Source organism: Herpailurus yagouaroundi, unplaced genomic scaffold (genome assembly GCF_014898765.1).
Source record: "Herpailurus yagouaroundi ecotype Mexico unplaced genomic scaffold, PumYag 29, whole genome shotgun sequence".
Taxonomy (NCBI): Eukaryota; Metazoa; Chordata; class Mammalia; order Carnivora; family Felidae; genus Herpailurus; species Herpailurus yagouaroundi.
This window is the reverse complement of record NW_024412377.1, coordinates 82,191,237-82,216,344: the sequence shown is the minus strand read 5'-3', so window position 1 is coordinate 82,216,344 and position 25,108 is coordinate 82,191,237. Positions and strand designations below refer to the sequence as shown.

The following is a 25,108-nucleotide window of genomic DNA, read 5'->3' as shown; positions in this document are numbered from 1 at the left end:
ATAAGTTTGAGCCCTATGTTAGGCTCTGCATTGACAGCACGCAGCCTGCTTGGGATTTTCTCCCTCTCTGTCTGCCCCTTATTCATGTATGTGCACGTGCTTGCTCGCTCTCTCTCTCTCTCTCTCTCTCTCTCTCTCTCTCTGAAAATATATAAATAAACTTTAAAATCATAGTCATACATAAATTCTACATCAAGATTCATTTTATTTTCTCCACTATATAAGTACTTGAGAATGACATTTTAGTAGTTCTCTACCCCTTTTCTAAAGCAGAGCATTAGTATATGAAAACTAGTTTCTTAGTTTTGTCAGTTGAAATGTGATTAGATAGATAGCTCTTAAGCTCCACTCAATGATATTTATGTTCAGATTTGCTCATTCATTCATTTCAGTGCATTGGTCAAACACAGAATGTAAAACCTGGATCTTGTTACTCAACTTATTGGCAAGAAGTTTGGAGCAATCCGAAATACTGTCTGGTTTCTCCGGTAATGACCTGTAAGGTTTTGCTTTGATTTCACCTTCATCAAACGTAGGTTCAGAAAGCACAGGCTCTGAAAAGGCTTTTCTAAGATTTTCACTCTCCTTTCTGTTTTGCCTTATGGATTCTTCTTCTTGGAAAATTTTCTTTACCTTCTCCAGCACAGCATTAACACAGACTGTCTAATAATAAAAAAATGTGTTTGGAAAGTAAAGTTTCTTCTTATGCTACTGAACTTTCCACTAACAAATCCAATAAAATATTTAACATAAAGCCATTAATCTACTTAATTCTAATAAAGAAGCGCTTCCTTTCCTGGCACATGATAAACATCTAGAGATTGCTTCCTTGTTCTAAATATATTACATCATAAGCTAGAAAGAAAATTAAAGCCTGGTATACATCAGTAAAGACAAGCTTTCCCTCTTTTCCCTTCAATTCATTAGTTGTCTTATATCTTTACTCCCTGATTTAATTAAACTCTTTTATTCTCCTGAATTAAATGAAACATTTTCTGGGAGATGAAATTTGTCACCAAACATGTTAACATCTCAAAGTAGGTTTTTGTTTTTAATTTTTCCCCCTAGACTTTGCTTATACCTATGTGTACAATTGGAAGGGCATTAACATTTTAGAAAGAATTTAGTAACCCAGTGGAGCAATGATTTCTAAACAAACACACGATCCATTTTCCCTCCAAAAAAAAAAAAAAAAATGCCATTCAGTACTTTAAGAGTGTCAAAACAAAACACATAGAGAAATATAACTTTGAAAATTGAGAACCACTAAGAACTATATCCAGTAAACTTATTCTGTAAGTTTACTAATGAAGATGATGATGCCTAGTGTTTAAGACAAGTAACAAGAATAATGAAATCCACAAATATGAGAATACCTAACCAGCTTATTTTACCAAAGTGATGCCTAAAGCTGACATAACAGGCAATAAACACTTTGAAGATTTTCCTAAAGAGGGTAATGGAGAAAAGATCAAGGGCCTTAGATTGACAAGTTCTTCCTGACCTCCTGCCTCCTCCTCTCTTGGCCTGCATCCCACTGATGCTTTCCTTCACTTTCGTGTAGTTAGTATGTAGTCACCTGACCCTGTTCTAGCCAAAAAATAAAATAAAATATGTCTGCTGGGGGAAGGTCAGGAGGGATTTTTGGAAGTTTTTCTCCTATATAAAAAGGAAGGCTCTTCATCTTTTCCTCCTAATTTGGACAATGATATAGATAGGATGCCTGACCATGAGGTGACAAACCTAAGGATCAAAAACAACAAACAAGGTAGCAGAAGAGAAAAATGGAAAGGCCCTGGGTTCATGATGACATTGTAGATCCACCGTACAAACCTGGGAACCACCTAACTCTAGACTTCTAATTAACTGAGATATTTAAATGTCTTCATTGATGAAGGCCCTGGCAGCTATTTTTTGTTACATGCATACAAGTATATCCCAACCAGGACCTATAAAATTTTGAGGTCCGTCACTTTCAGCTGCAAACAGCTTCATTCATTTATCCCCATATGTGATCATTTTCTATGCCATGCTGTGAAAGAAGATTAGGAAGCCCTGTCCTATTTGATGTATTTCTTCTTCCCTCACCTACAAAATTTTATCTGTGCCCATTATAACCACTTCTACCCCAGTCTCCGAAAATGAAGGGTCTTGATCAAGATCAGTATCTATGTTTCTTTTTAACCTATAGCCTACCTGTTCTCTATTAATAATCCCCTGCCTTTTCAGCCTCTCGTTCTTGACTGGCTCTTCCCCTGCAACTTAGAATGTGCTCCAGTATCTTCCATCTTAAAATTAAACATTAAAAACCCCTGGCACCCTGTTTCCCTCTTGATTGCTATATATGCTGGCTTTTCTTGATCAAACCAGAGTCTCTATTCATGGCCTCCATTGTACCATCTCCTCTTCACTCTGAAACCAGCTTATTCCTGTCCTCCTTATCCTGTCGCATCACTGAAATAGTTCTCAAGATGGTTGGCTCCAACATCTTTTGTACTAGATCTAGACACTTTTCACAACTTTATTTTACTTGACTTTTTCTGTTTATATTTGACACCTAACTGCCCACAACTTCCTGAGTCTCTATTTCCTTGACACTTTTTCTCCTGATTCTCTTCCTACTTTTCTGATTATTCCTTTTTTGTCTCCTTCACAGATTTGCTCTTAGCTCACCGTAAATGTTGCTATTTTTCACATTTCTTTTGACTTTCCATTTCCAGACTTTTCACTTTTTCCACTGTGGTTCCATACACAGGGCATTAACTTCCAACATGTATGTTGTTTGATTTCAAAATCATAACTCCAGCCCTGGCCTCTCCTAGACGTTGGGTTGGATACATGACCAATCATCAGGTCCCCCAAAATACTGTTTCTTTTACCTACTTAGAAAATTTATAGCATGACAAGTCATGTGGGATGATTTCAAAAGCCTTTGAGAAATTAGAGTTTAATTTTGGTGTTAGTCTAATTTGTTTTAGTTTTACCATATCTATTTCATTCCACCCATTTTTTGCAGCATTTTTGCATTCTAGCTCAGTTGGATGTCATTTTTGCATGAGATTCACATTTAAGATATTGAGCATTTCTCAAAAGTTTTAAATGCTTGTAAAATATTTATAAGTTCAGTTATTTAAAAAAAAACTATGAATATGTTTAAAAGTCCTTTTACTTTTTTTTTTTCAATGATGTCTTGGCTCTTCTTGACCTTTTCATTCCCCTCTAAATTTTAGAATAAAATAGTCAACTTACACACCTGCTGATATTTAAATTGGGACTACAGTGAATCTATAGATTATGGGAAAAACTGAATCTTTAGTATTGTGTGTTTCAATCTGATAAAAAATATTAACAAAAATATATAAGATCTTGAACAACAACAAAAAACCCATAAGAATTATTGAGAAATTAAAGAAGACCTAAACAAATAGAGGGATAGACCATGTACAAGGATTGAAGGGAGGACTTATTCTACTAGTTATCAAGACTTATAAAGCTCTTGTAAATAATACAATATTGAATCTAAGAATAGAAAAATAGATCAACTGAATAGAACAGAGAGTCTATAAACAGACCTGCATATATAAGGGAACTTGATATATGACAAAAGAAGTATTCTGGGGCAATAGGAAAAGTACCCCCCCCCCATAAATTGAGTTGGATCAGTTGGATACCCATGAAGGAAAAATTTGTTCCTTGCCTGATACCAATTCCAGATGGATTATAAATCTGAAAGTGAAAGGTAAAATAAAAAAGTTCCCAGAATATATCAGGAGGAATAGTTTCATGACTTTGGGTATAGGTCAAGATTCCCTAATTAAGACATAAAAAGCACTTAACATAAAGAAAAGATTAATACCTTGAACTACATTCAAATTAAAAACTTCTGTTTTAAAGACACTGCTAAAAGAGTGAAAAGGAAGTCATTGAATAAAAGAAATAACCAAAAGAGGGTTTATTCCTAGAATATATTTTTAAAGTACAAATCAATAATAAAAAGAACAGAAAAATAGAAGACTTTAACAGAAATTCACAAAAGAGGATATCCAAATGTCCACTTAGTGCATAAAAATGAACTCAATCTCATTAACAATCAAGGAAATGCAAACTAAAGCCACAATGTGATAATACTACATATCCACAAGAATCGCTAAAATGGAAAAGAGTGACAATACCGACTGTTTGGCAGTATCTGCTAGACATTAACATGTGCATATTCTGGTGGTCCAGTAATTTTACCAAAACATATGCACAAGAATATTCATAGAAACCATATTCACAATGGCCAAAACTACAAGTAATATAAAATATATAATAATAGTATATATTATGTAACATATTATAATTATATATTTATATTATTAATATATTTATGTAATATATAAATATAACGTTATGTTTATATAATATAAACTATATATTATAGTTATAATATATATTGTTATATATTATATTATAATGCTATATAATATTAAATTCATATATTATATAAAATACATCATGTTATATTATTATAATAATATTATATTTATATAGTAATATACAATTCAAACCACAAAATGGATAGTGGCACATATATTGAATACATATATGTTCTATATATATACACACATATATATATATTTCAACAAATGGAATAATACACAGCAATGAAAATCAACAAACTACTACTATACACAATAAATCTCATAATGATAATGTTGAGCAAAAAAGGACAAATATAAAAGAATATGTAGTATATTATTTCACTTATATACAATTTACAGAAAACTGTCTTTAGTGTTAGAAGTCAAAATAATGGTTACTTTTATATAAGAGGCAAGTGATTTGTGAGGGGAACAAGAAAGAAGCTTCTAGAATGATGATTACATTTTATTTCTCAATGTGTGTGTGGTAGGTAGATTAATAGCTTTTGTGAGAATTCATCAAGCTGTGTAGTCTTCTGTCTTTGTGTGTTATACTTTTTTAAAAAAAAAATTTAAAGGTAAGTATAAATGGCAATGATTAAAAGAAAATAACCCCTTATAATTTATAAAACCCTTTATAGTTTTGTCACACTTTGTAATGAACACTTTTGAATTACAACACTTGTAATTCAAAATACACTAATATTTGTATTCCCTATATCATGGACCTAATTGATGGAATGCTGAACTTTAGCCAACCATGGCACAATGGCTGAAACAAAACAACCATAGCTAAGTGAAAGTAAAACCAAAACATTTTGAACAAATCATAATAAACATTATAAAAATAATTTTAGTTATTTAAGCAAATTAGTTTTTGGTGAATTGACTTGGGTCAGAAATGGGTTGACTTTACCTCAGAAAAGTAATTTTATTTTAGAAGAGTAAATTTTTAATGTAAAATTGTGTAACAAGAGAATAGTACCTTGGTTTATGAATTTATAATATATATCTATATCTTTAACATACATGAAATAAGTATATTTATATCTAGATTGTAATAATTTTCTTAACTCACCAAATAAATTAGTGCTGCATATGAAGCATACATGATGCTAGTTAAAGCAGTCTTTGCTGGAAAAGAAATGATTTCGAACAAAGAACCCCTTCTGACCTGCAAAAACAGAAGAGTTTTCTTATTATAATAAAAGTTTTCAGTGTTACAATGTTAAATTTTACCATGTTATTGTAAAATGAGAATTTCAATATTTCTTTCCAAAAAAAGTTATCTACTGGATCTATCTGGGTTTTTTTTCACATTCAGAAAATATTTTGGTTTATTTTTCTCTTTGTTTTTTTTTTTTTTTTTTTTACAAAAAGGTACTTTCTTTTGCTATGACAGATCTATAAAAACCTATGAAAGATCTATAAAAAACCTTGCATTTCTAAAATCTAAATTACTTTAACTTTTTTACATTTAACAAGTGTGCTCACTAGGGGGTGCCACTGTGCATGTTGTTAGAAAAACAGTCTTTTCTTTGTTCAAATTCATGTAATCATCCTTTACTAAATTATTCACCTCTTCATTAGGCAAGCAGCAATTGAAATACTAAGGATTTCCTGCAGATTAATGACCTGCTTGGAAATGTTAATCATGAGACTGCTGAAGGCCAGCATTAACCTTAGATGAACATTAAGCTTCAGGGAATGCTCTGTGCTCACATCCAGCATGCATTTTGAAACAGAGGTTTACACCAATAACGAATTTGTCTCTCAGATGTTTCTAGCTTCAGGTGGTAGCTGTCCCTGCCTCAAACATAACAGAATATATTTAGTTTAAGGGAACTGTAGTCTCTTCTCGGTCACCTCTGTTGCCTTGAGTAGGATATGAAATGAGGACATTAGGAAAAACATTCCTTTCCCATTCAGCAGTGTAGTGGCAGTTAGCCATGCTCCTCTGAGGTAAGTGCCAAGACACTCAGTGGCTTCAGTAACTCCCAAAGGTACAGGCTGTAGCTAATAAAATCGTGTAAATACACAGTAAAAATGCATACAAACTAGAAAGAACAGCATGTATGTGTATGTTATTTAAAACATTGAAAAACTGGAACAATTGATAGCAGGACGGTTAGGTAAAATAAGCTGTATCTACTTAATGGCATATTATAGCCTTTTAAAAGGTGCTTCTGAAGGATGCGTAATACCACTTTCTTGAACAAACATTTGTATGGCACTGTGTTCTATCTAAGTGCTTGTAGTATCTTCAGTTTTTGCTTACTGCTACCACTGCGGAATGAAGAACAAAATTGCCCATCACAATTTACCTTCCTGTCTCCCTTAAGTGATTTATGGAATGCTGACGCCAAGAACATTCTCTAGCCTACTTCTAGCCTACTAGTTGAGAGATGGAGGTGGGGGTGGTGGGGAGGAGTTCCTTCTCCTTCCTTGTTTTCCAGGCCCGTACTAACTCCTAAATACAGAGACAGGTAGGGGGAGTTTTAGCCCACACTCCGTAAGTCAGTCTGGAAAACTTCCCAGAGTTCCTGGCTTCTGGAAAGAGTTTCCAGGAAACAAAGCAGCTGCTGCTCTTTCCCTCTTGCTAGAAGAATCAAATTGATAGTGTGCCTTTGAATCCCACTATTAGGCTACAGGGAGACAAACATACAAGTAGAGAGCTGATGTTAGGAAAGAAAACAGATACACTCCAACAAAATGCCTCCTGGCAGAGTAAAAGATTCATGAGTACACTGGGGGGGTCCATATTCAATAATTCGTAGGCCATATACAATAAAAGTAAAAGTGGCATCTGCATGCATGAGAAATTACCGTTTCTATTTTTTTCCAGATTTTTGACCTTCACCTAAAGTAATTAAAACTGATTACTTTTCAAAGTTTCAAAATAGATTCTATATCTGATATATGTTATCCTTCTGAATGATGAATCTGTATATTGCTTAAGAGTTAGTTTTTCATCATTTTAATGCTTTTGATAAATACTTGCTATTCCCATAACAAATCATTCCTGTGGAAAACACATTTCATCCAAAATTTATGTGGCTACTGGCAGGTAGCCATTTTTCAATTTTATGATCCACTTCCAATACATGTTTTTCATATATAAACCATGCTGTTTCCTTTTTGGCTTGTTCTAAGCAGGAATAGAGTATGATAAAACAAATAAACAGGAGACCTTTCTATATCAAAGGTTTTATTTAGATTACCTCAGCCATTTAAAAAAATTTATCCTAACTTATTGTATTAGTTTTATTTGCAAATTTGAAAGCATCTTGATATCAGTATTATGGCCATATATTTGTTTGAACTTTTAATATTAATGTTAATATGTGTGTAAGATATTTGGATATATAAGATATGTGGATAGGTTATATGGTCATACTAACATATCAGATACATGGATATTTCAACAGTAAAAACATTTCGATGTTTAATGAAATTTTGCCACATAACTTTGCCTCATCTCATTAAAGGAGTATCTGTGATTATCTTATTTTCAGTCATACTGAGATAAATCACAAAAAAGCAAACAGTAAATAGTTTAGAAAATAATAAAGATCCACTTATAGATGACCTGAAGGATAAAGAACCACCAGGCCCAACTTAGTTTATGTTGCTCAAAACCACCTTGAAGAAGGATGTCCAGGGAGTAATGGGGGGAAACTTGAACTCCATGATTCACAAGTAAGTGTTGCAAGAAGCACTGACGGGTTAATAGGTCCAGAAAAAAAGTCTTTCCTGTAAGTTTGGAAAAGCTACATGACCATGTCTTTGCTTGAGTAAAACACAGTATTCATGAGCACGGGGAAGCCTCCTAGCAGTGCACAGTAAAAAAAGCTATTTGACTTCGTTTACCCAGTATTAATATCCTCTGTAACATTGTTTTTGAATAAGATCTTACATAGTCCTATTAAAGCTCAAATGTCCCAACCTCTGGAGAAGTATGTCTTCAAGATTCCAAGTAGTCTACTTTCCAGGAATTGTCCTTTCTCCTCAGGTCTTGAATTATACCACCCAAGATTACCCCATAGGCTCACTGAAGACCTGTAGAGATTCTTGATATTTTTGAGGTTCACACATATTTGTTACACAGAATATGTGAAGTTTGAATTTAACCCCCAAACTGAAGTCTACCTTGAAGGGTTGGGGATGAGGAAAAAACTATACTTAGAAAAGTGTCTGATCTTCATTCTGAAAAAGGGAACACAAGTTCACTTGGATCCACATATATCACAGGCATTTTAGATGCCGCGGGTTTTCTTCCCCTTTGCCCGTATCTTGCCTACACCACTTCACAGTGCCTACACATCATCTCTTAATGCCACTATAAGGAAGATTCTATCATAGGAAGAGCTCCTGGTCCTGTGGCCCTGCACTGCCCTGCCAAAGTCAACAACTATGTCTGGGAGCTGACGTGTCTTGGCTGGAGTCAGCATTGAAGCTGATTATCTAGGTCACTGCAGCCTAAAGTAGCTGCAAGTTTTACTCATCCAGACAGCTTACAAGGCTAAGCAGATGCACCATTCCATAAGTACTGATGCTAGGGATGTTGAAAACTACCAAGAAATATCTAACCAGAGTTTTCCATTCCGGAGGCCCTTTTAGGACTAGCAGATATCTTGCTATAATCTCAACCCTGCATAACCTGGAAGGATTTGAGGAGCAACTTGACTCAGCACCCCACCCATAAAGACAGGTGCAAAGGAAGTCTCTTTCAACAAGATGGCCAGCTGGAGAAGGCAGACTTGAACTATGTGCTCATGTTACAAAAGCCATTGGGATCTCTTCAGGTCACTTGCATCAATGGGGTCTTTGGATAGTTCATATTGGGCTCAATATCTTTGAATATGTTAACATATATAAGACTTACTCTAGGTCTGAGCACAGAACCAGAAAGTCAAGGGAGCTCCTGTAACAACATTCATGGTCTAATTATCTTGAGGAGACTATTACTGTATGCTTCATCCCAGACCACATCAGAAGGCTGAAATACTATCCTAGTCATAGTCAGTGTCCTAATGAAAAAATGCTTCTCTATTATGTGTTCTTGAAGGAGTAATCTGACTGGCATTCCCAGCTTGGATAATATCCAACAAGAGTATTGGTAGAACCATTTAAGTTGCTCTATGTACAAAAATATCTTTCTATCATTATCCTCAGATCAGTGACAAAACAGAGCACATAAAGAGGATCTTTAACACACACTTTCAGATTATCTAGTCTGCTTATCTTCCTACATAAAATGATGTCCTCCATGCATCAACAAGCATATCCCCTTGCATAGCAATTCCAGATTTCACTCCTTTTACTTCTCTGCACACCAGGAAGTTCTACCTTGACACAGGCAGCCTGGCAATCCTTGAAGGAATTCATGCTGGAATCCACTCTGGGTAAGCTAAACTCTGTCACTGTGGAAAGACAACCAAGCAATGTATATACCAGGCCTGGTGTAACTCACTCGTACTATGCCACTTACCTCTCTGGTACACTGACACCATGGATATACTCCATTCCCAGACCAATCCATTGACCTCCATCACACTTCTTGCATTACTCTGTTGTTACTTTCACTCTCTAGGCCATTGTCTTCACTATTCATACTTCTATTCCCTCCTCACTGAGACTTTTATATTTGAGATATGTTGTTTTCTTGCTTGTTACAACTTAATTTCCTCTCAGCGGCAATTCTGATTCTCCACCCTAACTAATACATATTATTGAAGTATAGCTTATTCCTCATTCCTAACCCTCGAGGACCCTGGAATCTCTGACCGAAGGCTGTTCCCACTTGTCTCACTCTTGCGATGTGGATCTTCTTACCTTTCCTAAATAAGTCATGTTCTCTCTCACCTTAGCATCTTACTATACGATGTTCACTTCTGGGAATAATTCTCCTAGTTCTTCACTTGCTTAATATCTCCTCCCTCAAGATCTGGTATTATCTTCTCGAAAGCCTGCACCAACTACTCTTTGGAATTACATGCTCCTTGTTGCCGCTTCCAGAGTACACTTTGCACTCTCTGATTATGCACTTACTACACTCCACTGACACTGCTTATTTGCCTATCGTCCCACAGTCCATATAGGGCAAACGCAAGACATCTATGAATCCTAGTATCTAAACTAGTGATCTTACATGTCGATTTTCAATAAATATGTGTTGAATAAATGGAAAAAGTAGAATAATAATTCACTTACTTCCAGAAAGAAATTTAATGGTCTTCTATTAAAACTCATAAAGAAGATACTAAGCAAAGCTGAAGGATATCTGGTTCTAGTAGTATGGCAGACTGAGCTAATGTGGAATTCCCTCCCCTTCCCCCAGATACCTAGAAATTTTATATAAAATCAAACTCCAAAATGTAATACAAGACTGCATTTGGAAAAAAAAAAGAAAAGAAAAAAATAAGGAAGGAAGGGAGGAAGGGAGGGGAAGAAAGAAAGAAAGAAAGAAAGATTGATTCCTGGAATGCCTGGGTGGCTCAGTTGGTTTAGCATCTGACTTGATTTTGGTTCGAGTCATGATCTCATGGTTCATGGGATGGAGCCCCGCATCAGGCTCTGTGCTGGTGGTGCAGAGCCTGCTAGGGATTCTCTCTCCCTCTCTCTCTCTCTGCCCCTCCCCCTCATGTTCTTTCTCCCTCTCTCTCTCTCTCTCTCTCTCAAAGAAATAAACATTTTTTTTTTTTTAAGAAAGATTCCCTGTGCTAGGAACGAAAAGGTGGAGCGGTAAGTGTGTGAGTATATTGCCCAGCAGGTATGAAAAAGAGGTAAGTGAAATGAAAATATGAGGAAGGTAAATAGACATAAAGAATAAAATGAAAATGTCCAAGGTATATTGAATAGATATTCCAGAATAAGAGATTAGAGAAAATGAGAAAGAGGCAATATTTGAACAAACAATAGCTAAGAATTTTCTAGAATTGAAGAAAGTATCCTCAGATTCAAGAATCACTATGATTCACAAGGGAAAAGCATTTTGACAACAGCTAATACAATTGAAGATGTGCATCCCTCATAACCCAGTAATGTCTCTTCTAGATGTACCTTGGAGAGCATCTTACACACATGGATAAGGAGCCATTTACAAGAGTGTTCATTGAAATACTGTTTGTAATAAAAACAGTTGTGGGATACCACAAACAAAATAAAATAATAAACCATAGCTATTCATATAAAAAATATTGAGTACAGGTGCCTAAATGGCTCAGTCATTTCAGTGTTTGGCTCTTGATTTTGGTTCAGGTCATGATCTCATGGTTCGTGAGATTGAGCCCTCTGCTGTCAGCACAGAGCCTGCTTGGTATTCTCTCTCTCTCCCTCTCTCTGCCCCTCCCCCACTCGCTCACACGCACGCTCTCTCTCAAAATAAACGTTTGAAAAAAATGTTGAGTGAAAAAAGAAAGTTACAGAAGGATGAGTATAGTATATCATTTATATAAATTTTAAATATATGAACAATAATAGATTGTACAAATGTAGTGAAAATATGAAAGTATGCATAGAAATGCTCACATCAACTTCAGGATAATGATTTCCTTTGGTAGAGAAAAAATGGGGAATGGATTGGGACATAGTTAATTATATTTCTTTTTATAGAGGAGATATCTGAAGGTAACATTGCAAAATATTACTACCAATTTAAATTTGGATAGGACTTCTGATAAACTACCTTTTAAATGTTTTGAAATATTTTATCAGTAAGAATTTTAAAAATTAAAGCTATATTCTAAGACAATTAGAACAAGAGCAAAGGAGAAGAAATTTCATAGGTGTTGATTTTGAAATGATGTCAAAGAGACTGTCACAGTCAGCATATGGACCTTGGACAGGTCATTTACTCCATCACCCTGCTTCTCTCACTTCAGGTTCTTGGAATAAGTTATCACAACTAAGCTCTAAATTTACCTGTGAAATTCACTGTCAGGGCAAAAAGGCAAATGTGTGATGTTTCTTAGTTCTTATGACTAGATAAAAGGAAACACAAATTCAACTAGAAAGATAGATTATTTTCCTGCCATTGAATCTTCATGAGTATTGGAAGACAATTCTTCCATGGATGTCTCTCATTCCTGTACAGATTGGACCTTCTGAACAAAGCACATGTTTGAATAGGAAACAGTTTTTGAAGCTAGGGAAAATATGTTACTCTGGAGGGATTTAGAGATGTACTTCCCAAGAGCCTTCAACTTCCCCCTCTGGAGACATTTGCTTCTCTCCCCAAACCTCTCTGTCTTTCTCTCCCTTCCCACCCCTCCTCCCAAGGCTGGGCAGATACACCAACATCCTTTTTTTTTTTTTTTTTTTTTTAAAGTTTATTTATTTATTTTGAGAGAGAGAGAGAAAGTGCAAGCATGGGAGGGGCAGAGAGAGAGGGAGAGACAGAGAATCCCAAGCAGCCTCTGCATGGGGCTCAAACCCACCAACTGTGATATCACAACCCCAAAACCAAGATTTGGACGCCTAATTGACTGAGCCACTCAGGTGCCCCACCAACACTCCTATAAAAGCTGAGTCTCCTAATTTCAGGCTCCTCTCCTGTGATGCAACTCACTATATGCAAAGGTATCATGTGGCTCTCATCACATTGTCCTGAGGGAACTGAGGGGGTATGGGAATGACACAAGACATTGCTCTGGCTGCTGCTTTTGCAGTAGACAATAAACAATCTCTGTCCCTGATTCAAGGGAGTCTTGTGCGTCTGTCAGTGGGTCAGTGTGTGTGTGTGTGTGTGTGTGTGTGTGTGTGTGTGTGTGTACCTGTGGCAGGCTAATTTGTTAGTTTCAAAAGAGTGTAAAATCACAGATTCTTCTTCAGTTCTAACTTACCAAAGAGGAGCAAAAAGAAAGATTAAATAACATAATGGATAGTGTCTTTAAATGTGATTTCATAATAAATACAGAAATATTCTTCAAAGAACACTTCTTATGTCAATTATACAGCTCAGCGACATTTCTTTCTGACAACCTAAAGATACAGGAATACTTAGAGAAACCAGTAGTTAACAAACACAAAGCATTTTTTACTTTCTCAAACATCAGGTATTATAAGGGAGCTTTTTATAATTGCTATCTCAAGCAATTCATAATTTAACTATCCAGTTATTTCTGAAAATGTTAAAATCTTTGATTAAAGAGAGATTCCTATGTAATGGATATTGTGTTGATTCTAACAATCCATCATCCATTTGCTCGCTCATCTTTTCAAAAGAGCCCAAATTTTGTTTGATGATTCATCCTTTCCCCCATTCTCTGGTCATGTGATCTGGATGGAGCTCCAACCTCCACTGCAGAGAAAAAATAGGCAATCAAGTCCTAGGCCAGTCAGTGCATCCCATTTCCCTGGTTTAGAGGTAAGCCCACCTCCAAGAGTGAAACTCAGGACTTGTCCAGGAATGCTGGGTCAAGAACTTTCATTCTTTGCTGCTCTAATTGAACCTGGAAGGATGGGAGTCCTGGGAAAGCTGCAAATCACCTTGTTGCCATGAAGGGAAAAGTCAGTCCGGGAATGGAGTCTACACAGAGGAAGCAGAGCCAGGAGATGGGGGAAAAGAGAAAAACAGGACCCTGAAGGCATCACTTGAGCACCTGTATATATCCTGAAGCCTCATCTACTCTGGATTGCTCAACTATGTAAACTAATACATCTTTCTGGCTTAAATCCATTTGAGTGAGAGTTTTTCTCCCTTCAACAACAGAGTCAAAATGACCCACTCTGGGGTTTAGGTACCAGACTCGCAGGATTCCAAATCTTTTGTAGCAAACATTTAGAATGCTTTGAATAATGCCCAGATGGAAAAACTCAGAGTTCTACCCCATAAAGTTTAGAAAAAAGGAAACTGGTCCTGAAAAAGTTTTAAGAGCTGCTGTCCTTAATGAAATATAACAGACCCTGGGGCGCCTGGGTGGCGCAGTCGGTTAAGCGTCCGACTTCAGCCAGGTCACGATCTCGCGGTCCGGGAGTTCGAGCCCCGCGTCGGGCTCTGGGCTGATGGCTCAGAGCCTGGAGCCTGTTTCCGATGCTGTGTCTCCCTCTCTCTCTGCCCCTCCCCCATTCATGCTCTGTCTCTCTCTGTCCCAAAAATAAATAAACGTTGAAAAAAAAAATTAAAAAAAAAAAAAAAGAAATATAACAGACCCTCAACAAAACCATGTAGAACATGTAATTTGAAATATACTTGGATGTTGATGGGTCTATCAAAATGAGTTTATAGTTGAATGTACTCAAATATGTTAAGTCAAACAAAGACTTTCTTGGAAACATAGCAAGGTTATGAGGAAAAAGGAACAAAATTATTTTTAAGGCTTGTTATACGATTAGTTTTAGGTTTGCTATAAGTGGTAATTTGTATGCTAATATTTAGGTTGAACCATCTGAAATTTACAGTTTCATATATTTAAGTCACATAACAAACTAGGAAAAAAGTCCACATTACTTCCTCTTTCAGATTGACTTTAACCAGAATATATATGCCATATTGGGAAAAGGCCAAACCATTCATTTCTTATCTAAATATTCATGTTTTACATGTAGGACAACCAAATGTGCTACATTTTCATTTTTCAGATCTTGCAATTTCATATCTTGTGCACATGCAGTATTGACTCACCTGCATGTTACATACGGGTTGCTTTTGTGCATTAAGCTCCCTCAGCAAACGATGCGATATGACCCTTAATTCTAAAAGTCTACAAGCAAGTTGAGGCTGCAGAAGTTTGGCCACTGATTTGGAAGATCTGGATATGCTGCTTAACCCTTGAATTAATGTTCCTCGGTTGATCTTCGCTAGAGCAACAGCCATTCTGATTTTGGATGGGTTTCGCGTGGGTTCTCTTTTCTGGAAAATAAACCTCTGAAAAGTGACTGATGTGTGATTCTCCAGTGGATCATTAAATTTTTTTTTTCAACGTTTATTTATTTTTGGGACAGAGAGAGACAGAGCATGAACAGGGGAGGGGCAGAGAGAGAGGGAGACACAGAATCGGAAACAGGCTCCAGGCTCCGAGCCATCAGCCCAGAGCCCGACGCGGGGCTCGAACTCACGGACCGCGAGATCGTGACCTGGCTGAAGTCGGACGCTTAACCGACTGCGCCACCCAGGCGCCCCTCTACAGTGGATCATTAAAATCTACTTCAGGCCGAGACCAAGTACCGCATAACAGTACATTATGCATGGTCCTATGCATATACTCAGTGTCTGATAATTACATCCCACCCCATGTACCTAAATCTTTGAATAAATATATGATTTTTGCCTTAGCATAAATATCTAGAATTTAAGTTACTAGCCAGAAGATCTACATTTTTCATTTTTCTCTCTGTGTTTATTTATTTTTGCATTGATTTTTTTTAAGGGCACTTTCTAAAGCAAACAGTTCTTATTCAAATATTATTCAGTGTTTGAATAATTCAAACAATAATTCTTATTCAAAACTGTTACAAATATTTCTCCAGTTTACTTTAAAATCTTAAGTGATAATGCATACATACATAATGCATTGTGCAATGTAAGAAAATAAAATATCCTATATACTAATAAACAAGCTTAAGGAACTTTTACTTGTAAAAACTTAAAAACTTCCATGAACATTCTGACAGAAGAAAATCGTGGCATTAGCAAAACATATGACATGTAGATCTTTCCCTGCTGGGATCTGCTGGACCAGAAGGTGAACCACAGAGAAATTACTTACAATGCGGTTAGACTGCATTCCAGGCAACAGGCAAGTATAGTTGCCATTATTCCTTTAAGTAATTTTATGGGCTATTCTGGCTTTTTTGTATGTGACTTAGGGGAAACTAATGGTTCATAACACAAAATAAGGAACTTTGAACTTCTGTTTATTGAGTCTAAATATATAAACACAAAACATCTTTTACACGGATTTTTTTTTTTTTTTTTTTTTGGTCTACAATGAGCAACATGCATTTGTTGAAGAGCTAAAGTACTATGTATCATTTTTATGCATCAACTTTTGTGCATCAACTTTAAATGCATCAACTTTTATACTGAAGAAATAATTTTATTATTGCTGTTTTTGTCATTAAAGTTGAATACTCCTTTTACTGTTGAGCATTTGTCATTGGAGATAACCAAAAGCTGTTCTAGTCTGTCAATGGGGATGTATTTCTGCAGATCTGGTGTCTTATTGTGGTTTAATCTGTTAACTTTACTGGGGTGCCTGGGTGACTCAGTCAGTTGGGCATCTGACTTTGGCTCAGGTCATGATCTCAAAGTTCATGGGTATGAGCCCTACATTGGGCTCTGTGCTGACAGCTTGGAACCTGCTTCAGATTCTCTCTCCTTCCCTGTCTGTCCCTTCCCCTCTCTGTCTGTCCCTAACTCATGCTCTCTCTCTCAAAAATAAACATTAAAAAACTTTCTTAAAATCTGTTAACTTTACTGAAAAAGTCCCATTAGCCTACCTTTTGTCTCAACCTTCCTAGTCAATACTAACAGTCCAGAAAACAATCTAAGTTGCGGGCTGCTGGAATTGCTGCAATTCCAAGCCAATTTAGGGTAGAGAAACCCTTAAAAGTAATTATGCGGTGGGTAAAATAAGCAAAATCACACACAGGTGCTATCACTTGATATTATATCTAGGTTTCGAGCACACCAGGGAGAGAAACCACAATTATCTGCCACAGCCAAAGCTCTTGCACATACAGATTCAATTTCTCTTGTGATCTTATGCTTTGCTTCGCTGATTCTTCTTCCCCACTCCTCCTTAAGTTGGAGCAGCTAGAATGTCTAGTTTTACTTCTGATTACAGTTTACTGTGTTTTCTCTCATAATTTATAATCATAAAGTGAGGCATAATGCCAGGGCAAACAGCAGTGGGACATGCACACTATACTGAAATTTCATCTAATAGTCATTCAGTGTATTAAGGACTCTAATTTTTGCAGATGCAAGACATTAACATTATGGAGCTTCCCTCTCTGTACTTTGTGCCTTTACAAAGTCTTGGTGATCTGTACTTGTTGGCCTGGATTCACTGGCTTTATTCGGATATTTCTGTTAACTAATCTTGATTCATTCCCCCAAACACTATACTAGATTGATCCGTTCAAACTTCTCCTCTTTTATAACATTGCCTTTCTAAATATTTTCCTCTGTAGAGAAATAAGTCTATTTGTAATTGATAAACTGTTAATCAAAATTCTCCTGTAGGATCGTATCATTTGAATTTGAATATCATTATAAATACAGCATTTATGATAAACGGTATTTTAAAAAAATTCAAGTGTGCATTACAATAATGCTTTAGTGCCCTTTGCATATTTCTCCTTTCAGTATTGTCATAAATTCATAGCTTTTTCCAACAGACTCAACCAGTTCCTAATTAATATCATCTTTGTTTCCTTTTAATGTTGAAATAGTTACAATTTGATGACTTTGCTTCCCTTCATGATTTTTACATTGCTTTCCTTTTTCAAAACTTTCAGTTACCTCCGAAACAAATATTACCTCCAGCAATAAAATGTTTCTGACCCCTTTATTTTTCCCTGACACAAAGCATACAATCAACTTGTTCCCAAGAAGACCATTACTGCTTTTAAGAATAGTATTAGAAACCACAGGGTGTCTGGGTGGCTCAGTCAGATAAGCATCTGACTTCAGCTCAGGTCATGATTTCACGTGGGTTCACGTGGGTTCACGTGGGTTCACATGGGTTTTCGTGGGTTCGTGGGTTCACGCCCCGCCTCAGGCTCTGTGCTGACAGCTCAGAGCCTGGAGCCTGCTTGGTATTCTATGCCTCCCTCTCTCTCTGTCCCTCCCCCCTTGCACTCGATCTCTCTCTGCCTCTCAAAAATAAACAAACATTAAAAAAATAGTATTAGAAACCAAATCTGGGTACTGGGGTGAATATAAAGTGGGGTTTTTGTGACTTTGAGAATAGGAAGGTAACAACAGAGGCTACTTAACAGTCCTTTAGATGCAGAGTAAGATGTTCCTCTTTTTAAAAAAGCAAAAAAACAAAAAAACAAAAAAACTCACTGGAGCACCTGGGTGGCTTAGTTGGTTAAGCATTTGACTCTTGATTTGGCTTACATCATGATCTCACAGTTCATGAGACTGAGCTCTACATTTGGCTCTGTGCTGACAGCGCTGCGAAGCCTGCTTAAGATTCTCTCTCTCTCTCTCTCTCTCTCTTTTGCTCTTTGCCTCTCCCCCCTCAAGATAAATAAATAAACATTAAAAAAATACCAGTTTATGGTAATGATTCCAATTCACTTTTCAGTGAATTTTTATTTTTTTGATGTTGTTTATTTAAAAAAATTTTTTTTTACGGTTTATTCATTTTTCAGAGACAGAGTGTGAGGGGGGAGGAGGAGACAAAGAGGGAGACACAGAATCTGAAGCAGTTTTCAGGCTCTGAGCTGTCAGCACAGAGCCTGACACGGGGCTCGAACTCAGAGATCGTGACCTGAGCTGAAGTCGGACACTCAACCGACTGAGCCACCCAGGCACCCCTCATTTTTGAGAGACAGAGACAGAGCACAAACCAGGGAGGGGCAGAGAGAGAGGGAGATACAGAACCTGAGGCAGGCTTCAGGTTCTGGGCTGTCAGCACAGAGCCCGATGTGGGACTCGAACCCATGAACAGCGAGATCATGACCTGAGTCAAAGTCAGATGCTTAACCAACTGAGCCACCCAGGTGCCCCTTCAGTGAATTGTTGAAAAAGGCTCCAGTAAAATATTTTAAAATAAAAAGTTTTTGTCCTTTTGTTGAGCTACCTGCTTTTCCTTTTGTCTACTATCTATGCTATGTATTTTCCTCCCAAACTATGTGTGTAAATTTAAATGTTGACCCCAAATTAAGAAGTGCTCATTTCTTTTCCCTGGGTTGTTTTGTTTTGTTTGACTCCTGGCCTAAGTATCCTGGAATTGGTTGCAAAGTGTGCAAGTTTAGATGATTCTTATTGTCATTATCATCACCGGAGTACATTACCAAACGTATGAAAAGATATTCCAATTCCCCTCACCAGCATCACCAGGCAATGTTCATTTATCACTAGAAACCTAGCATCAGTTAATCAGATCGTTTTGAGAATCCTGCTCCAGATTTCACTATTTGACCTCCATTCTTTGAATGTATGCTGCTTTCCCTTTTTCTTTTCTTTTTGTTTTCTAGAGCCATGCCCATTTCTCTAACATCAGCAGTTTTCATGCTGAACTCCGATTTCCATTACATCAGCTTTTTATACTCCACATCCAAAAAACCAGCCTGTCAGCAAGTCTCATTCAATTCTTTCTCTGAATAGTCCTAGAATTTGACCACTTCTCACTATGCCCTCTGCCAGCACTCAGTCCATTCTACTTATACCACCTCTTCTCCAGACTAGTCAAGGAGCCTCTTCAGTGGTCTCTCTCCTTCTCTCCTTGTCTGTTGCCATTCTACTCCTCAACACCTCAGCCAGAGAGATACAAGTAAAACTTAGATCCTATCTTGCTTTTCTTTTCAGCTGCTTTAGTGGCCTCCTAGTATGCTCGGTGTAAAAGCCAAATTACAAATGCTACAAAGGTTGCCATTTTTTTACCTCTCTACCCTCTTTGTCTTTTTCTCTCCTTTCCTCCTCACTAGTTGTTGAGCTGGTTAGGTATAGTCCCACCTCAGGGACTTTGCATTAGCTATGTCATTTGATTCTTCAAAGGTACCAAGGTCTGCTCCTTGGCTTCCCTCAAGTCTTTCTTAAGAATCACTTTCTCAGGGCCTCTGGGTGGCTCAGTTGGTTGAGTGTTTGGCTCTGGATTTTTGGCCCAAGTCATGATCACAGGGTCATGGGACTGACCCCTGCATCAGGCTCTGTGCTGAGTGTGGAGTGTGCTCGAGATTCTCTCTCTCTTTCTCTGCTCCTCCCCCTGATCATGCTCTCTCTCTCAATTAAAAAAAAAGAAGAAGTAAAAAAAAAAAAGGAATAATTTTCTCACTAAGACCCTCTCGGTCACCCTAACTTAACAGTCAGTTGTTTTCCCTTTTCTCCCCCTATTTCATATTTCTACTATATTTATTCTTCTTCTTATACATACCATTAACATAAATAAACTGGTTTCTTGTTTTTCTACCTGACTAGGATGTAAGTTCTATGACAGCAGTGTTTTATATCCATTTGGATCACTGATCTTTCCCCAGTACCTAGAATAGTGTCTGACACAAAATAGAGTGCTCTAAATATTTGTTGAAATGAATGAATGAATGAAGACTATCTGAAAATAGATTAATAGAAATAAATATACCAAATATTAAATTAGAAATCACCTTGAAAGTTTTCAGTGTACAATGTGCTCTGTAACTTTCACAAGTCTGACAGTGCCATAACAACTCACCAAAAACAAAAATACAACTTAATTATAGAACACTTTAGTTACACTCCTATTCTCATCATATTTAGAAATATCAACACCATTAAAAGTGATTTCCACACATTATAGGTGCAGCCCCAAGAGTTTTGTCCCACATGTTCAAAAAAAAAAAAAAAGCCAAGAGAATTCAGAAAAGTACAACAGCTATAAAAATCCAAAATTTAAATGGATTCTAATATGTTCTATTTACTACTCCCAATTTTATAGTATAAGGCTAAATGCAAGATAATTACAGAATAAAACACATAATCACCTTTAATAATTAAAACCACAAAAATTGACCCTATTTACCACAAAAGATTTCTCTCATTCAAGTAAGAGTTCATCTGAATTAAAACTTTTAGCTCCCTAATTGTAGAATACAGTTTTCACTTGTTCAAATGTAAAAGTTTAAGTCCTCATGAAGAAATCAGTTGTAATTGGCAAGTGTAAACCTTTAAAACTTACTTCTTGCTAAAGGAAGTGGATATTGAAGGTACTGGGATATGGGTTCGACTGAAGAACACATGACTTCAGAAGCCACGACCTCAAGCCAAGAGACTAAAATTAAATTTTCTCAGCCCCAGGAAGAAAATTTCCTTCAAATCATTAGTCATGAAGAACTATTTAAGAACCATTATTCTCGGTATGTCCCTCTATACAAATCCCACCAGACATTTTGTTTGTTTGTTTCAGGCCAACAAGGTGGCCTTTTCCTAAATAAATAAATGCATAAAATTTTTAAAAAGAGAGATTTTAAAAACTAATCATGAAATCTAGAAACTCAATTTAAATTTAATCATGAAATCCAACTCAACTAAAGCCCCCTAAGTATTATTAAAACTACTCCTTTCAGCATGTTTGGGAACTATGGATCATTCCCCCAAAAAATAAAATTTGCAGCATTTACAATCTGACCTTTTAAAAATAATTTTGTTATCCAAGCATTAGCATTGTGTTCTGAATAATTTATTGTTGAAGTACAAGTAACTTCCATCTGTACAGTATCCCCTAACAACTTGGGTTTCTTGTCAATCTCAGCAACACATTCTTCATAGTAAAATGGTGGGAAAAGTACAATGTAAGTGTTTTGAAAATGAGAAATAAAGTAACTATGCTTATATTCTTCTCTGAATGAAGTAAAGTTCTCATAAATAAATGACTTCAGTGACTTGGAAATAGGAACTCAGAGTTCTTTCTTTGGGATCAGAGTATCAATCTATTTCACTATTAAACCAAATTTATGGCTCAAGTGATAATGAGGTAAGTCAGAGGGTGGGAAGAGATGAAGGGAGTTGTGAAGAAAGCTGCAACTTCTTTCATTCTTTAGTGTTGGCAATGGTGAGAGAATCACAACGTGGAAGCAGCAAGAGGGGTTTCCAGACCAGTCTCTAGCTTCCTAGGATTCACCTTGAGGCTTCCTCAGGAATCATTGCCACTAGTGTGCTAGCCTTAATCATTTTACATTCTAGACCAAGCATGGTCACCTGCCCATTTCCTACCGTAATATTCCAGAGCATACTCAAGAAAAATGTCCAAAAAGATTTGTCTAAAAAGATTTTATACTAAAACTAGGGGAGTGTAAAAGGGGGAAACAACTAGACACCGAGTCTAAGATACAGATTTATAGAGTCTGATTTGCTGCCTGGCAGACCACCATCTGGATGCCATCTTCCCACTATGTATCCAGATACCTGCACTTCACCATCATCCCTCCCCAAAGTCTACACCCAAAACCCATACCATTGGTCCCGATTTACTTAATATTCTGGGAACATGTTATGCTGTTTCATACTTTTTGACCTAAGTAACACTGCTTCCTCTGTTCCTAGCCACTTACCCTATCCCTTTTTCACTTTGAAAATTTATAATCATTCTCTGAGACCCAATTTGAGCATCCTTCTTCCATAAATCCTTCTCTGACCATTCAGAATGGTAGAGCCATTCATTCCTCAAAGATAAATTTACCTCTTACCATGTTCCAAAGACAATTACTTGTTTACAATTCTGACTCCACTAGATTAAGCTCAGTGACTGAAAGAATCCTGTTTTATCTCTGTATTCCCTGTCCCCAGTCCCAGCCAATAGGAAAGTATTTAGTAAATGTCTGATGCCTGGTGGTCTGGATGAATGGTTAAAAGTCGTTCTAAGATCCCTCCTTTGGAATGAAATATATAGACTTTGGGATTACTATGTTACTCAGAGAGTTTTTTGGTATATTTCCAGGTTTTGGCTATGATCCTTATGTTTGACATTGCCCGAACTCTGATATCTGGATAAGGAGGTTATTACCGTACTGTGTAACTTTACAACATATTCTATTCTAACTGTGGTCTAGATGACTAAAATACACTTATCCATTAAGAGCTGTGTACTTTGAAGTAAATTATGTTACAAGATATTACTTTTTCCTGATCAGATATCTTTTCAACCTATCCACTCTCCAACTCCCAATATTTTATCTGTTGCAAATTCTTTTGGGAACAGAGGTTATACAAAACATATGCACATATGCTTTGTTTAAATTGGTATCACTATTTTCTTTCCACATTAAAACATATACCCATACCATATTTATGTTTCTATTACTATAATTCATATCGGTTTTTTCACTGACTTAACTGCCATAGATTTTAGTTAAAATATATCTAGATATGTTTCTGATTTTATATTAAGCAAATCTTAAGCAAATGTAGCAAACTACATGCATTGCAATTGTGGCTATAAAAAGGTTCCAGATTTCCAGTCTGGAGATAGATTTATGTATCTATCTCACTTCCTTGTCCACCATTTCTCTGCTTTCCATAGACTTACACAATGAGTAAGATTTCAAATTTGTTTTTCTGAGACAAAATTAATTTTTTCCTAAGCTACAGGCACTGATCTCAAAATCAAGCATTAAATAATTGGTATGATATTAAAAATTCAATATACTTTTTGTAATCCTTTTCAAAGTTATGAAATCACATTACCTGATCAGACCGTGCTAATCTTAGGATGGTAGGGAATTCGTCTTTAAACTCATCTAGAAGGTCCATGATTATTTTCTGGATCCCCTCGACTAAGACAAAAAGAAATTGGGGTGGGGGTGGAGAAAGCTTAACTAAAAACATTCCCTAAGCACAATTCAAAAGAACATGGGACACTGGGTCCACTTTGTAAGTGACTGGGAAAGCAAGTAAACCCTAGGGAATTTTATTCCCAGTTGTTTCCCACACCCATTATCCCCTTTACAATGAGATTGCATATACTTCTTCCAGAAAAGTTCTTCAACACCTGCCCACATATCCACCCAACAGGTTTGATTGGCATGACAAGTTCTTGCTTGGGTTCCTAGTGCTTGGCAAGCTTGCAGGCCACGGCCACACTTGTCCTACTCTGTCATTTGTGAGGGATGAGGGCACCCTTCCACTCAGGAAAGCAGGCAAGGACAGAACCTACAGTTCATTGCCAGAATTCTCTGTTACTGCACAATGGGCCTCTGAGAACTTGTTACAGAATCTTCTGAAATCACACGCTGGCACTGAGAAGAGGAAGAATGTGTTTGAAGACACATTGAAGGGGAGGAGAAAGGAAAGTGAAAAATAAACTGTACTAAGGAGTTCTGCATTATACGTTGAATTTTGACCCAATTTCTATAATGATACCTCAGTTAATGGATCATCTGAAACAAAGCTCCCTTTGAAAAGAGTTGGCATATGCTTTAAAAGAAATGTTTCACATATGATGCCAAGTGGAAAAGAAACACCAGCAGTTAATTCAGAAATACTTCTGAACAGGTTGTTTTTCCTTCACTCAAATAAATATCACTAAGTAAAAGACAGGCAAAATTATAAAATATATCATTTGTCTTCTTTAAAATACCAAGCTATTTTTTTCTTCTTCATCTTTTTCCCTCATAGTCCTCTCCCACTTCATTATTTTCCATTTATCAAGTCTAGGAAGAATTTCATGTCATGTGTGCTTGATTACCTAGTTACTATTTTAGTGTGGATGAATTCAGAGTCGATTAACATAAATCCCATTTAAATTTTTTTTCATGCTTATTTATTTTTGAGAGAGAGAGCATGCAAACAGGAGAGGGATAGAGAGAAGGAGACAGAGAATCCAAAGCAGTCTCTGCACTGTCAGCACAAAGCCCAACACGGGGCTTGAATCCACCAACCTTGAGATGATGACCTGAGCCACAGTCGGACGCTCAATCGACTGAACCACCCAGGCACCACAAATCCCATTTTAATTTGAAGACTTTATATTTAATTGTAGCTAGACCATTGTCCTCAGCAAGCATAAATCTGTGGGCGCTAAGGGTCTGCTCATAGGAACTGTCTAGGAAATGTT

The 25,108-nt window shown here is 36.7% G+C and overlaps 1 protein-coding gene across 2 annotated transcripts; it reads right to left on the bottom strand.

The window, feature by feature from the left end:
* Positions 1-181: 181 nt before the first annotated feature.
* SPATA9 (spermatogenesis associated 9) lies at positions 182-24,599 on the bottom strand. 2 transcript variants are annotated; one of them, XM_040448207.1, is made up of 5 exons: positions 24,044-24,599; positions 23,740-23,828; positions 15,028-15,255; positions 5,482-5,577; positions 182-663 (listed from the first exon to the last, which is right to left on the bottom strand). In XM_040448207.1, exons 1-5 carry the CDS (start codon positions 24,051-24,053, stop codon positions 376-378), a joined length of 711 nt encoding a protein of 236 aa, XP_040304141.1. In that variant the 5' UTR covers positions 24,054-24,599; the 3' UTR covers positions 182-375. The 2 variants fall into 2 exon arrangements, with proteins under 2 accessions (XP_040304141.1, XP_040304131.1); XM_040448197.1 differs by having other exon boundaries at positions 24,019-24,598.
* Between the last annotated feature and the right edge of the window lie 509 nt (positions 24,600-25,108).